General features: G+C 38.5%; 1 protein-coding gene across 1 annotated transcript in view; it reads right to left on the reverse strand.

Annotated features, from left to right (window-relative positions):
- The window catches only part of LOC136860311 (follistatin-related protein 5), a 707690-nt gene that overhangs the window by 90920 nt on the left and 602406 nt on the right, over positions 1-14364 (reverse strand). The window contains exon 6 of the mRNA XM_067138749.2: positions 902-1034. Within this exon, the coding sequence (XP_066994850.2) occupies positions 902-1034 (133 nt within the window). The remainder of the gene's footprint in view (positions 1-901; positions 1035-14364) is intronic.

Below are 14364 nucleotides of genomic sequence, written 5' to 3' on the forward strand. Positions count from 1 at the left end.
GGGCACGCAGCTGTGAGCTTGCATCCGGGAGGTAGTGGGTTCAAATCCCACTGTCAGCACCACTGAACATGGTTTTCCGTAGCTTCCAATTTTCACACCAGGAAAATGCTGGGGCTGTAACTTAATTAAGGCCATGACCGCTTCCTTCCCACTCCTAGGCCTATTCTATTCCATCGTCGCCATAATAAATTGTGTCGGTGCGACGTAAAGCAACTTGTAAAACTAAAATGTTTAAATCGGGTCCCTAAAATAGAGATTAACTTATCTCCAGTTTAATAGAGAAATAATGTTTAAAAAGAAGTTCCCGTGTTGAGTCAGCCATTCAGGCATCATTTTTTCATTTCCTTAATCTCTTATATTCATTACTGCATACCGTCGTTACGCCTACAACTTTGGCCAGTAAGGTTCGGTCATATAAGGTTCAATATTGTGCGAATATTGTCAAGGAATTCTTGCCATTCATAATATGTGTGCTGCGGGTCAGTATTTCTCCAGAAATATGATCACATAGCGGTTTTCGCAGGCGCAACGACGATATGAAGACAATGACTGAATCAAGTGTTTGATCGGAAGGTGGTTACCAACGGGATTTTTTAGCCATAAAAATAAGTATGATAATTCATTCAGGGAATGGAGTAGTACAGAATTGGTCAAAATTCGCTCGCAGGTATTTGTAAGACTAATGACTTCGAGAGATTAATTTTTGCTTACATGTCATTCAAAAAATGATTATGAAAGTCATTTTTGCTTAGAGTCTCATTGGACAGACAAGACTTGTATTACAAACTTAACAATACTGTGCTAGATGCTAAAATGTTCGAAGATTTTCATTCTTATAACAAATTTAATCTGCAATGAAAAAGTTGATCAAACATACAGTAAAAAAAAAGAAGATACTTACTGTACAATTTACTAAAGGCTGTGTAGAATTCATTGATGTTTAGGCGGCCATCTTTATCGGCGTCATCAAAAGCAAGCATATGACCAAGAGTGCAGCCCTTGGATAATTCATTGAGATGCTCTTTGTTAGCAATCTGAAATGATAAAGAATGGAGGAAATATTGAATATATACTAGTGCAATACATTATAAAATACTTCAATCCTGCCAGACTGGGACTTCCCATTCTTCCTATGAAGCTCAAGGCAACGAATGTTTAGAACCGTGGTATCATGGTATATATATACTGATTTATCCCAAAATTAAATGAGAAAAATGATTAATCACTGAACCATGCACCTTACATCCAGTAGACTCTTTGTATCAATAAACGTGTGTCTAATATTCTCTTGTAGAAAAGTGTTCACTCTTATCTTTTCCTAACCATCTTCTGCGTGACAATTTATCTTGAGTAATAACAGGTTGAGACTGTGGAAATAAACAGTTCCACGTAGTAATTACGTTTCCACAACCCTTCTAACGGGTCCGCATATCATCAGTAGCGTAGCCAGGATTGAGCGATTAGGATGGGGGGGGGGTATAGTTACAAAATTATGACAGTAAATGAAGGTGCTTGTACGTGTGTGGTGCGCGAAGGCGTGAGTGTCATTATAGCGACACTAATACGAGTACATTGTGCTGATATTCAGATTGCAGTACCGGTACATTACGAAATATTGCATTAACATATAGAACGAAAACAATGTGATGAAGGCGAATAGTTTTACGGCGAATAGTATGTTCATATTACAATCTAAAATCGAACTTCCAAGGATTCTTAGAAAATAGATTCATGAAACCTGTTGGTTTTACAATTATGTCTTTGTGAATGTTCAAAAGAGTCAGCCCATTGAATCAACTTTCACTTGTTTATTATCAGTTTCATTTTATTTTATAAAAATTCCATGGGGGGATTCTAACTCCCAGTAACCCTCCTCCCTGGCTAAGTCCCTGTCATTCTCGCTGGAAATAATGAGCCTATGACGTTAAAATCTTTCTGGTGAATGTACGTTGGATTTTTGAAACGAAAAGTCACTTCCTTGTGGATCGGAGTTTACGTGAAACTAGATGTCCCGAGGCTGTGATCACGATATTGATGGTCACATGAAACTGAAAACGTGCTTGCTTCTTTTAATGTTCCATCTCCTACAGAGAGCCAAGTACCTCCGATAGATTATATGAGTTATGAGTTCTTGATTAACCGTTCACTATATCCTGAAATTAATACACAACCTTAAAATCTGGTTCAGAGGTTCCAAGATCCACTTCTCGGCATCGTCGTTAATTTTATTAAATCCTGAAGCCCGAAGGCTGGGTGTTTGTGTTTGTCTTAAACTCCTAGCACACAACACTGCTGAAGCACCCCAGAAACACGTAGTACATCTTCCCACACAGGTTTAACGACAGCATATCTGGTCGTAAAACTGGGCCAAGTCCGCATCTGCAACATCGCACCCAGAGCTCCACCAGGATGAGGCAAAAGAATAATAATAATAATAATAATAATAATAATAATAATAATAATAATAATAATAATAATAATAAGCAGTCTTAAAATGCTGCTCTCAGTGGCACCTAAAAGGGAGCATGAAAGAGCAAAATAAAAATAAGTTGTTTGAGGAGGAATGTCGTGAGACGGCGTGGAAAATTTCGAGTAAAAAAACGCCATATAATTACCATACGTATACAGTTTGCAGTATGTCTGGACCTACAGCTGTTTATATGGTATGTACAAGAACAACCTTACAAAAATTATTACGCACAAGTGACTTATTAATGTATTTTTCGATACAGAAACCTACAGTAACTCCATTACATTTTTGTCTTTGAGGATTCCAAAGGGGCCTGCATCATTATATAGATCAATGAGTTGCTTGTGTGCCTTTTAATGTATGTCTAGCCATTAGCCCGTTTATTGATACGGGGTCGGGAATGAGGTGAGATGAACTTATACGCCTATTGTTTCTACTGCCGGAAGCTCTTTCCTTTATGTGCCTTTGAATAATTGTAAAGTTTTTCCTTTGTCTACCGTACACATAGCTGTAATTCGTCACATATTGGACATGGGCACATGTTTATATGGCATTTTGTAATGGAAATAGTTCATACCACTGTCTCCTGAAAATAGTTACTATTTCTACTGAAACACTCTCTATTTGCCAGTGGTTTAACGTCGCACTAACATATCGAAAGGCCTTTCCTATCCCATCGTCACCGTAAGACCTATCTGTGTCGGTGCGACGTAAATCAAATAGCAAAAAAAATATCGAAGGTTTTCGGAGACCACGGAAACCATCGTTAGGGCTGCCGATGGTGGGATTCAAACCCACCGTCTCCAGAATGCAAGCTCGCAGCTACGCTACCCTAACTGCAACAGTCAACTAGCTCGGTCACACATTATATTTTAGTTTTACTTTTTTTATTTGAAAGCTAAATAAACAGACACTTTCTATAAACGTCATTTAATAGCTAATAAGTATCATATACCTTCTTCCTTGCCATTCTTGGGTTAAGTAATTCCTGTCGATTTTTCTCGGTCCTACGACCGGATGCCCTTCCTGATGCCAACACATATCTATATATATAAAACTAGCTGATGTACCCGTACTTCGCTACGGGATTCTCAGAAAGACTGACTTTGTGGTTTTCCTAACCTGAAATCAACATAGGTCATTACAAAAACGTAAGTATGAATTTAGTATGAATGCTATCATATAAAATACTCGATCAAATGGAAAGCCGCACGTTTTATCACTTTTAACGAACAGAGCTGCGGTTAGATTGCGGTGCCAATCTAATAGTCCAAAGTTCCAGAGCTGGGATGACCAGGCCGCAGATTGCCATGAACACTCATCTGCCATTATTCCGCTAAATATGCACACTGTTCATTCCAGTCAGTGCCTCAGAGTAGGGATTGAATAGCCCGGATGCTATGATGATCCAGTGTGTTACGTACCAGTAGTATCAGAAAATTTATAAACCAGGGGAATGGCATGCTAAAGAAGAAAGTTATCTAATTCTCCAGCTACTTCCCATCAATATTCAGGCAGGCTGTTACACTCTGTACAACTGGGCGAGTTGACCGTGTGGTTAGCGGTGCGCAGCTGTGAGCTTGCATCCGAGAGGTAGTGGATTCGAACCCCATTGTCGGCAGCGCTGAAGATGGTATTCTGTAGTTTCCCACCAGTCAAATGCTGGGCCTGTAACTTAATTAAGGCCTAAGACACTTCTAGCCCTTTCCTATCCCATCGTCGCCATAAAACCTATCTATGTCGGTGTAACGTAAATCAAATAAGAAATACTCTGTACGCAGCAGAAATCCTATCTACCGGAGGTGAGGGGCAACAGAAGACACAAAGCACATAACGACAAACAATGGTCAATGTAATGTTATTGTTGATCAATGTTATGAGCTTTCTATATTGTAGGCCTTCACATTTAGTTTTCTTTCGACTCTGTGATTTGTAAACCATAAATTGTAGTTTCTTATTCTCCGACTTTACATACCGATTTTCATTAAATGCTGTTTACCCATTCTCTCGTTACTCGGCGCTGATATGGACTTAGTAACAAAAATCCAAATTCATGAATATCTTTGTGATCATAGCCAGTACGGTAACAATGTATAAGACATGAATAATAGGAAATTTGATACTATATAACCTTAGTTATGTAGCATTCATCGATTACACCTCTAATAAGAAATATTTCAGAATTACATTTTAGGCCTTCCCCTAAACTATCATTTCACTCAGCGTGAATAAAATAATTTAAGCCTTGACTATAGCGACTTATTTCCTGACTTTGCAAACCGATTTTCATCAAGATAGGACTACTAATAACAACAATATTTGAGAATTACATTTTAGGCCTTCCCCTAAACTACCATTTTTCTCAGCGTGAATACAATTATTGATAGCCTAGATTGTAGCAATTTATTCTCCAACTTTGCATACCCATTTTCTTTAAAATACGACCACTAATATCATAAATAGTTGAGAATTCAATTTTAGGCCTTCCCCTAAACTACCATTTCACTCAGCGTGACTAAAATGATTTATAGCCTAGATTGTAGAGGCTCATCCCCCGACTTCACATACCGATTTTCATTAGACCACTAATAACATAAATAGTTGAGAATTCAATTTTAGGCCTTCCCCTAAACTACCATTTCACTCAGCGTGAGCAAAATGATTTATAGCCTAGATGGTATAGGCTCATCCCCCGACTTCACATACCGATTTTCATTAAATTCTCTTCAACCGTTTTCTCGTGATACGTGTACATACAGACAGACAGACAGACAGACAGACAGACAGACAGACAGACAGACAGACAGACAGACAGACAGACAGACAGACAGACAGACAGACAGACAGACAGACAGACAGACAGACAGACAGACAGACAGACAGACAGACAGACAGACAGACAGACATTACGGAAAAGTAAAAAGTGCATTTTCTTGTTACTATGGACATGACCGATACAGAAATACCATTATTTTCAAATTCTGAGCAATGTACAGACAAAACTCTTATCTATATATATAAAATCTATATCTATAAAATAAGAGTTTAGTATCCAGTATTCGGGAGATAGTAGGTTCGAACCCCACTGTCGGCAGCCCTGAAAATGGTTTTCCGTGGTTTCCCATTTTCACACCAGGCAAATGCTGGGGCTGTACCTTAATTAAGGCCACGGCCGCTTCCTTCCAACTCCTAGCCCTTCCCTGTCCCATCGTCGCCATAAGACCTATCTGTGTCGGTGCGACGTAAAGCAACTAGCAAAAAAAAAAAAAAAAAAAAAAAAAAAAGAAAAAAAAAAGAAAAAAGAGTTTTGTCTGTACATTGCTCAGAATTTTAAAATAATGGCATTTCTGTATCGGTCATGTCCATAGTAACAAGAAAATGCACTTTTTACTTTTCCGTAATTTCTGTCTGTCTGTCTGTCTGTCTGTCTGTCTGTATGTATGTACACGCATCACGAGAAAACGGTTGAAGAGAATTTAATGAAAATCGGTATGTGAAGTCGGAGGATGAGCCTCTACAATCTAGGCTATCAATCATTTTGCTCACGCTGAGTGAAATGGTAGTTTAGGGGAAGGTATAAAATTGAATTCTCAACTATTTATATTATTAGTGGTTGTATTTTAAAGAAAATGGGTATGCAAAGTTGGGAAATAAGTTGCTACAATCTAGGCTATCAATAATTTTATTCACGCTGAGAAAAATGGTAGTTTAGGGGAAGGCCTAAAATGTAATTCTCAAATATTGTTGTTATTAGTAGTCCTATCTTGATGAAAATCGGTATGCAAAGTCAGGAAATAAGTCGCTATAGTCTAGGCTGTAAATTATTTTATTCACGCTGAGTGAAATGGTAGTTTAGGGGAAGGTCTAAAATGTAATTCTGAAATATTTCTTGTTAGAGGTGTAATCGATGAATGCTACATAACTAAGGTTATATAGTATTAAATTTCCTATTATTCATGTCTTATACATTGTTACCGTACTGGCTATGATCACAAAGATATTCATGAATTTGGATTTTTGTTACTAAGTCCATATCAGCGCCGAGTAACGAGAAAATGGGTAAACAGTATTTAATGAAGATCGGTATGTAAAGTCGGAGAATAAGAAACTACAGTTTAAGGTATAAAATATTTTACAAATCACAGAGTCGAAAGAAAACTAAATGTGAAGGCCTACAATATAGAAAGCTCATAACATTGATCAACAATAACATTACATTGACCATTGTTTGTTGTGATGTGCTTTGTGTCTTCTGTTGCCCCTCATCTCCGGTAGATAGGATTACTGCTGCGTACAGAGTATTTTTTATTTGATTTACGTTGCACCGACATAGAGAGGTTTTATGGCGAAGATGGGATAGGAAAGGGCTAGGAGTGCCTTAGGTCTTAATTAAGGCACAGGCCCAGCATTTGACTGGTGTGAAAGTGGGAAACCACGGAATACCACCTTCAGCGCTGCCGACAATGGGGTTCGAATCCACTATCTCTCGGATGCAAGCTCACAGCTGCGCACCGCTAACCACACGGTCAACTCGCCCAGTCGTACAGAGTGTAACAGCCTGTCTGAATATTGATGGGAAGTAGCTGGGGAGTTAGATAACTTTCTTCTTTAGCATGCCATTCCCCTGGTTTATAAATTATCTGATACTACTGGTACGTAACACACTGGATCATCATAGCATTCGGGCTATTCAATCCCTACTCTGAGGCACTGATTGGAATGAACAGTGTGCATATTTAGCGGAATAATGGCAGATGAGTATTCATGGCAATCTGCGGCCTGGTCATCCCAGCTCTGGAACTTTGGACTATTAGATTGGCACCGCAATCTAACCACAGCACTGTTCGTTAAAAGTGATAAAACGTGCGGCTTTCCATTTGATCGAGTATTTTATATGATAGCATTCATACTAAATTCATACTTACGTTTTTGTAATGACCTATGTTGATTTCAGGTTAGGAAAACCACAAAGTCAGTCTTTCTGAGAACCCCGTAGCGAAGCACGGGTACATCAGCTAGTTAAAAAAATATTTGGCTTTTGGTCCCATCAACCACATAGCCAGCAAAGCATAAAAAATTCACAAGTCACCACCACCACCACCACCACCACCCCACATGGCCGAGTTATGTCAACATAACTCCCGCTGTCCCAAACACGAGTTAACTCGGATTTCAAGCAATACACTCTTCTCCACTCCCGAGTTCAGTCTGATGTGGTAATTTTGCTGTTCATCACATGGTCTGTTCGGATGACGGACGATTCATAAGTCGCCTTGCAGTATTTTGACGATACGGTAATTATATGTCTTGTGTTTTACTTTCACAGCTGTCTTCTGCGGTGGGTGCGCAGAATTGTAAAGAACGTTTGAAGGAAGATTATATTTTAGAAATTTTAGGAAATGACGATGATTCTGACTTTCATGAGTATGGGGAATATAAGTTGCAATGAAACAAGCTGTAGATATTTGCATACAATCATTTTAAAAGGGTTTGAGTGCCAAATTATAAAATCAGTGAAAATCAGAAAATCAATTTGTATACATGCTAACGTTTTAAAACAAATTAGCACTAAATTTTTATTTAAAAAGACAAATAGATAGGAATATCCCTGCAAAAACACATGAATAAAAGCTGAAAATTAAGAATAGCTCTGTTCCTGCAACTAATCACTGTCTCAATTTTCGTTACCAAACTTATTATATTTGTAGTTTTGATACAGACACAATTTGAGTACACTCAAAACTGCGAATTTCCGCCGTGAAATTGTGTAATTGTTTTGTTTGAGTTATTATGGTAAATAAGGGAAGGGTTTTTGCAAGTCCTTTTTCATGTCACTTGTGATGCGGTTTATGCACTCAATTTGCTGTTTCTCGTTAGTTGCTAGATCTTGATGTCATCTTCTAGTTTTTGCAATTTTGCGGGTAGAAATATATTCAATGACTTCTCCACAAGCAACTTACTGATTTCCGTTTATGATTTTAATCCAGGAAGCTTGAGATATATTGAACTATCCAGTATTCACAAAGTTACCTGCCATCGCAAGCAGTTCACACCATACTTAGCCTACAACAACATAAGCATATTATATCAGGTAAATACGATTAAAGGTTCTAACTCTTTTGGCACAAACATCTATCTGCACTCTGGCATTATCAACTAAAATCTGTGTAAACTTACGTGATCACGATGAAGGCTGCTGTATCTAGTGAAGTAAAGTGGAACTTCGGCACTGTTGATACAAGCAGTTCCGTCCTTAGGTTATTGTAAAAACTACCACCCCTAAGGTTTTGACTACAAGCTCCTTACACATGTATTGGGTTGCTACGTAGACCCTTTTTAATTTATTGTATTCATTTATGACGCCATTCTCAAGTTATGGTAAAAGAGCAAAGAGAAAAGTATTGCTAATGTTGTCGTTCCATGACTGTTCAGTAGCTGTGTAAATACAAGGTACCGTACTTTTATGCTATTTCAACCATTGCAGAAACATCCAAGAAAATCTGGTATGGGACATGCATAAAGCTGAAAATAACTTGGAAGTGAAAAGATCAACCCTTTCATTACAAATGATTTTCTCTATTCACTGTCGAACTGTTTAGCAATGTTCAATTTACCAAACAATGATAGCCTTAAAACATTTTTATTGTGTACCTTTGAGGTTTCATGCTTTTTAATCCTGTCTACTAGATGACTTAAATCTGTCATTCCTGTTTTGGTCTATTTATCCTCCCCGCCAAAGAACAATCATAGGAAAACAGAACAATGAATTGTTCTTTTCGCAGCCACAAATTCAATTATGTTTATCATGAACAGATGAATTGTGTTTACGTGTAAACTACCTACTTTCACATTGTACATCGGATGTCTAGTACCGGTGTGGGACGCCCTAAATTTGTAATTTCTAGCTTCTCTTCTGTTGAATGCAAGCTGAAGGTTTTAATCAGCACATTGAACACTCAATTTATTGTGAAAATGCGCTACTGGTACTTGAGTCAAGATGAATTAAAAATTCGTTCCTCGCAACTAACCAGAAGGACTACTAGTCAGTTGCGAACCCGTTTCTCCGGAGAAAGCTTTACAACAGCAGTACAGAAGCTAGCGAGATGCGCACGCATGAGAAATTAGTGCAGAATGCAATATGTCGTTTGGTTTCAAAGCAAATACGTACCACCCTTATTCCGCTGAACTGAACAGAAATTAAGATGTACGGATGTTGATGCAGAACGCTTTAAATGAACGAATCACTGCTTAGAAAACTTGGAATTTCTAATTAATTAAAAACATATAAAAAGTGGGGGTTGCGCAAACCTGCAACTAAGCCAGAAGTCACCACTGCGAATATTACCAGTTCAGAGTTACAGGCTGAGAGAGCGGGAGAGTGTGTAGGGCGAGATTGAGAAACGTTGTAGGGAGGGAAGAACGTGGAGCAGTGGGAAATGGAACATGTACTGTCACAGAGCTTAAGAACGGCTGGGTAGAATAAACTTGTCACCACAGAAGGTAACATAAAGCCTACTACCTAATCGCTCGAGGGTCGCGTGGATAAGGCGGCTAGATAGACTGAATCGTGCCCTTTGTTTCTATTTCTATTTCGTGTTCTATTTCCAGTATCTAGCTTTACGAGTATTAATGTTTTGTACTGTTTACATCAGAGTGTATAGTTTATTTAGAAACTTCTGATGTAAACTTTTGATTAATATAATGTCTTAAAAAAAGAAAATCACTGTCTCTTCAGTGAGAGAAAAGTTAAGTACATGATCAACATTATTTACTGGACATGTCACTAGCGTATATGACAACTAGTGCCATTTTAATAATTATGCTGGGCCGATGACCTTCGATGTTAGGCCCCTTAAAACCAACCAACAAACAACAACAACAACAACAACAAGCATAATTATGCTGCAGTATGTGTTCAACGTCCTCAACTAACACTAAATTAGCCACATCATTCTTGATGAATAGTCCTACCCCTCTCTCTGCACTTCCCTTTTTCACACCTGCTAGGAAAATCAATCAATCAATCAATCAATCAATCAATCAATCAATCAATCAATCAATCAATCAATCAATCAATCAATCAATCAATCAATCAATCAATCAATCAATCAATCAATCAATCAATCAATCAATCAATCAATCAATCAATCAATCAATCAATCAATCAATCAATCAATCAATCAATCAATCAATCAATCAATCAATCAATCAATCAATCAATCAATCAATCAATCAATCAATCAATCAATCAATCAATCAATCAATCAATCAATCAATCAATCAATCAATCAATCAATCAATCAATCAATCAATCAATCAATCAATCAATCAATCAATCAATCAATCAATCAATCAATCAATCAATCAATCAATCAATCAATCAATCATCCGCATTTACAGCAGTCGCCCAGGTGGCAGATTCCCTAACTTAACTTTTCCTTGGGTCTCCCCCTTATCAGGATATCATTATACACAAAACACCCTCTTTGCGGACTCAGTCAGTTCTCCTTTCTTTCTTCCATAAACCCAAATGACAACGATAACTCTCCATTGAATTCCATTTCGTTCACAAAGTTATTTCCAAAGAATCCCTGATCTCCCAAATAGAAGTGGGACTTCGTCACTGCCATAGGTCTGAGGCTTGCTTAAAACTTCCTAAACGTGTTCGGTAAATTTGCTATGAAGTATGTGACCCTTTATCAATACGTGCTGATTGAAAGGGGATATTGGTATCAATTATATGTATTCCATAAAGTTGGACAATGGAATATAATTTGCATAGTAAAGTAAGAGAAAGTCGAGGGTTGGCATACCAGCGGCTTCAGCGAGAACAAACGGGTGGTAAAAAAAAGATATTCCGCTCATACATTTTCTTAAGAAACGTGCGCGAACGACGAGAAAAGGTTGGCGCACGTCAAGACAAGAGGCTAGGGGAAACGATACATCCGATATCCAGGCCCACGATGGCCAAAAATTGTAACGAAAACGTTATATAAATTTTTTTAAAGAAACGCAATTGAGCCGAGTTATAAAATCACAATAAACATGAACATGGAGGGGACGGATAGATTTTAGGCGAAGGAAAATGCGAAGCTCGAACAAAAGGGTAGAAAGTCTCTAACCCTGGCCTACATGAGCAGGGAAGGAATGGAATCCAAGAGCCCCAGGGGAGGACGCACAACCGGCTACAAATGTGAGGAAGCGTCATATTAATTACTACTTAGTGATTGGAAGAGACCGAGAGAAATCGAAGTGAAGAATACTCAAGAACGAGGTTACTGAGATGATAAATTTAGCCACACAGAGCACGGAGATTTATTCCGACATTAGTCTGGGACATTCCGACATTAGTCTGAGTCATTCTGACATTAATTTGGGATTCTGACATTCTTACATTTTACTTGCACTTAGATATTCTTTACTCTTTTGCTCCGTGTTTTTGAGCTGCGTAGGTACTCTTAAATTTACTTGCATATGAACACACTTGTTTGAACTTGTACTCATGAAGCAGTTCTATCTTGAACATTTGTACTTGGAGAGGACACGTCTACGCTTGAACTCTTCAAAGACAGGTCTGACCGTGTCGCTGCACGTATTCACTCTGAGCGTCATGACGGGTTAGATTTGAAATAGAATACTATTAGGATAGACAGTCAGTCACAACTAAAGGTCTCATTTCGCGACTGAGTCGTGCGGAACATGTTAATAAGTGGAAAGTTGCAGTTCGTCTAGCGCCGTGACAGTACGCCTGTGTTTGGCCAATGTCGATGTACCGAGATCGTATTCCGAGAGTACAGAACAGTGTCTATAAGTAGTGCGGTAAAGGTTCTTTCGAACGACCGCGGTGCGAATCAGTTGATAAACCCATAAACTGTGAGCAGACGGAGACAGACTATGATAGCACCAAGATTAATTCCAATAAATATTTTAGGACGTTATAGTAGCCATAAAAATAGTAGCTAAACCATAGACAGCTCAGTACGTAACAACAGTTACGAGGTGTTACCAGGCTACCGCGGAGATACCGTTGTACGAGAGGACCAGAAGATCCCGCCACAGAATCATCAGATTCGGTACGAGAACACAGCGATGCACAGCAGCAAGTGGACCAGATTGAAAATGGATCTGATTCCTGGATATCCTACGTCAGTGACCATGGCCGTGTAAGAAGGATGGGGCCTTCCGAACTAAAGGGAGGCGTAAGCTGAAGGCTGAGTTGCAAATACCATTTTAATTACGTATTACTCTAAGTAGATACTTAGAAGGGTTTTGTGAATAGTAGTCTTAGTTTGTTTGAATTTTATTTGCAAGAGGCAACCGCCAGTAACATAATGGTCAAAATTATAAATTGGTTAACGAACCGGATCCATTTCATGTCATTTCATCTTGCTTTGTAGGGGAAAATAACGTAAGATGCATGCTATTTTGAAATAAATGTAAATACGGGTAGATTATTGCTCAGAATTGTGTTTCATTCAGAGAAAGTTTGATTAACAAACGCGCAGACAAGCCTCAAACGTAATGTCAGATCTAGTGTAATCAATTAATATGCATGCTTTTGAAATGAATGATCATATGCATGGAAATGTGTGCAATTTTTCAATATGTTAGATAATGAAATTAGTTGTTATACCCATGTTGCCAGTTTTCGATATTAATCAATAGGAGAATCATCAAGTGAATTTCAAAGCGTGTGTTAAATTAACTCAGATAATGCGTTCGGTTGGCAGGTGTGCTGATAATTATTACATTTATGTCATCAGGAAATGAACCAGTGAGATAGACATTCAGTAAATAGGTGACATCGTCGAAGGTGTAATTAACACGGTAAGGGGTCTCCGAACTAAGTAGAATGTTACCGATAGATGTGGATGGAGTCTTCATTCAATGCTGCGATAATCGTGAGGAATAAGATTGTAATACTGAATATAGCGAAGTGCATAGAAATCTTAGAAATATTGACAGGGTAGGATCCTACTGTCCCCATATCGCCACCAAAATCTGGTGATGCCCCAACTAGCCAGTCACTCAGGCGTGTCCGGTCCTAACCCTCTGAACAAAGTCTAAATTTTACCGCTAAAACACGTTTTGGGGAACAGATACTACTTCGACTGAGCTCAGACGGCCAGCGATTTGCCGTCTCAGCTACTCAGCCCGGTCTTAGTATTAAGTCTAGTTATGTAAATATGGACTAGTTCAAGTAGTGTCAATTTTTGTAAGCTGTCAAGGGCACACGACAGTAAATAAGTATCCTATAGTCATACTATCTATCTAAAAAGTTTTGATTCCGTCCCTGAAGGGGACGGCGGGCATCCTAGACGGTAACACCCTCTCTCAGACTAGGGAGATTTGCGATCACATTACGTGTGGAAGGAATTCGGAAAGGGAATTCATTTTCCTGTCCCTGAAGGGGACGGCGGGCCTCCTAGACGGTAACACCCTCTCTCAGACCAGGGAGGTTTGCGATCACATTGCTTGTGGAAGGAATTCGGAAAGGAGATTCATTTTACTGTCCATCTCCTGGAGAGCAACATGTGGCTCAACTTGTTCGCAAGACAAGTTATAATTCAGGGCTAATTGAGAAGGGGTTCAAGCAGGACGAACACGTTCTGTGAATTATTATTATTATTATTATTATTATTATTATTATTATTTTTTTTTTTTTTTTTTCAACGGTCCTTCAATTACTGTAGATTTTACGAAACTTCAGGTTGTCAGAATTTCGTATCCCAGCAGCTTTTCAACAATGAAGAAGCCAAGGGTGAGTATATATGTATGTATGTATGTATGTATGTATGTATGTATGTATGTATGTATGTATGTATGTATGTATGTATGTATGTATATATGTATGTATGTGTGCTAACTGAAACTGTGTGGGATCTAAACAATGC

This window comes from Anabrus simplex, chromosome 1 (assembly GCF_040414725.1).
Source record: "Anabrus simplex isolate iqAnaSimp1 chromosome 1, ASM4041472v1, whole genome shotgun sequence".
Classification (NCBI taxonomy): domain Eukaryota; kingdom Metazoa; phylum Arthropoda; class Insecta; order Orthoptera; family Tettigoniidae; genus Anabrus; species Anabrus simplex.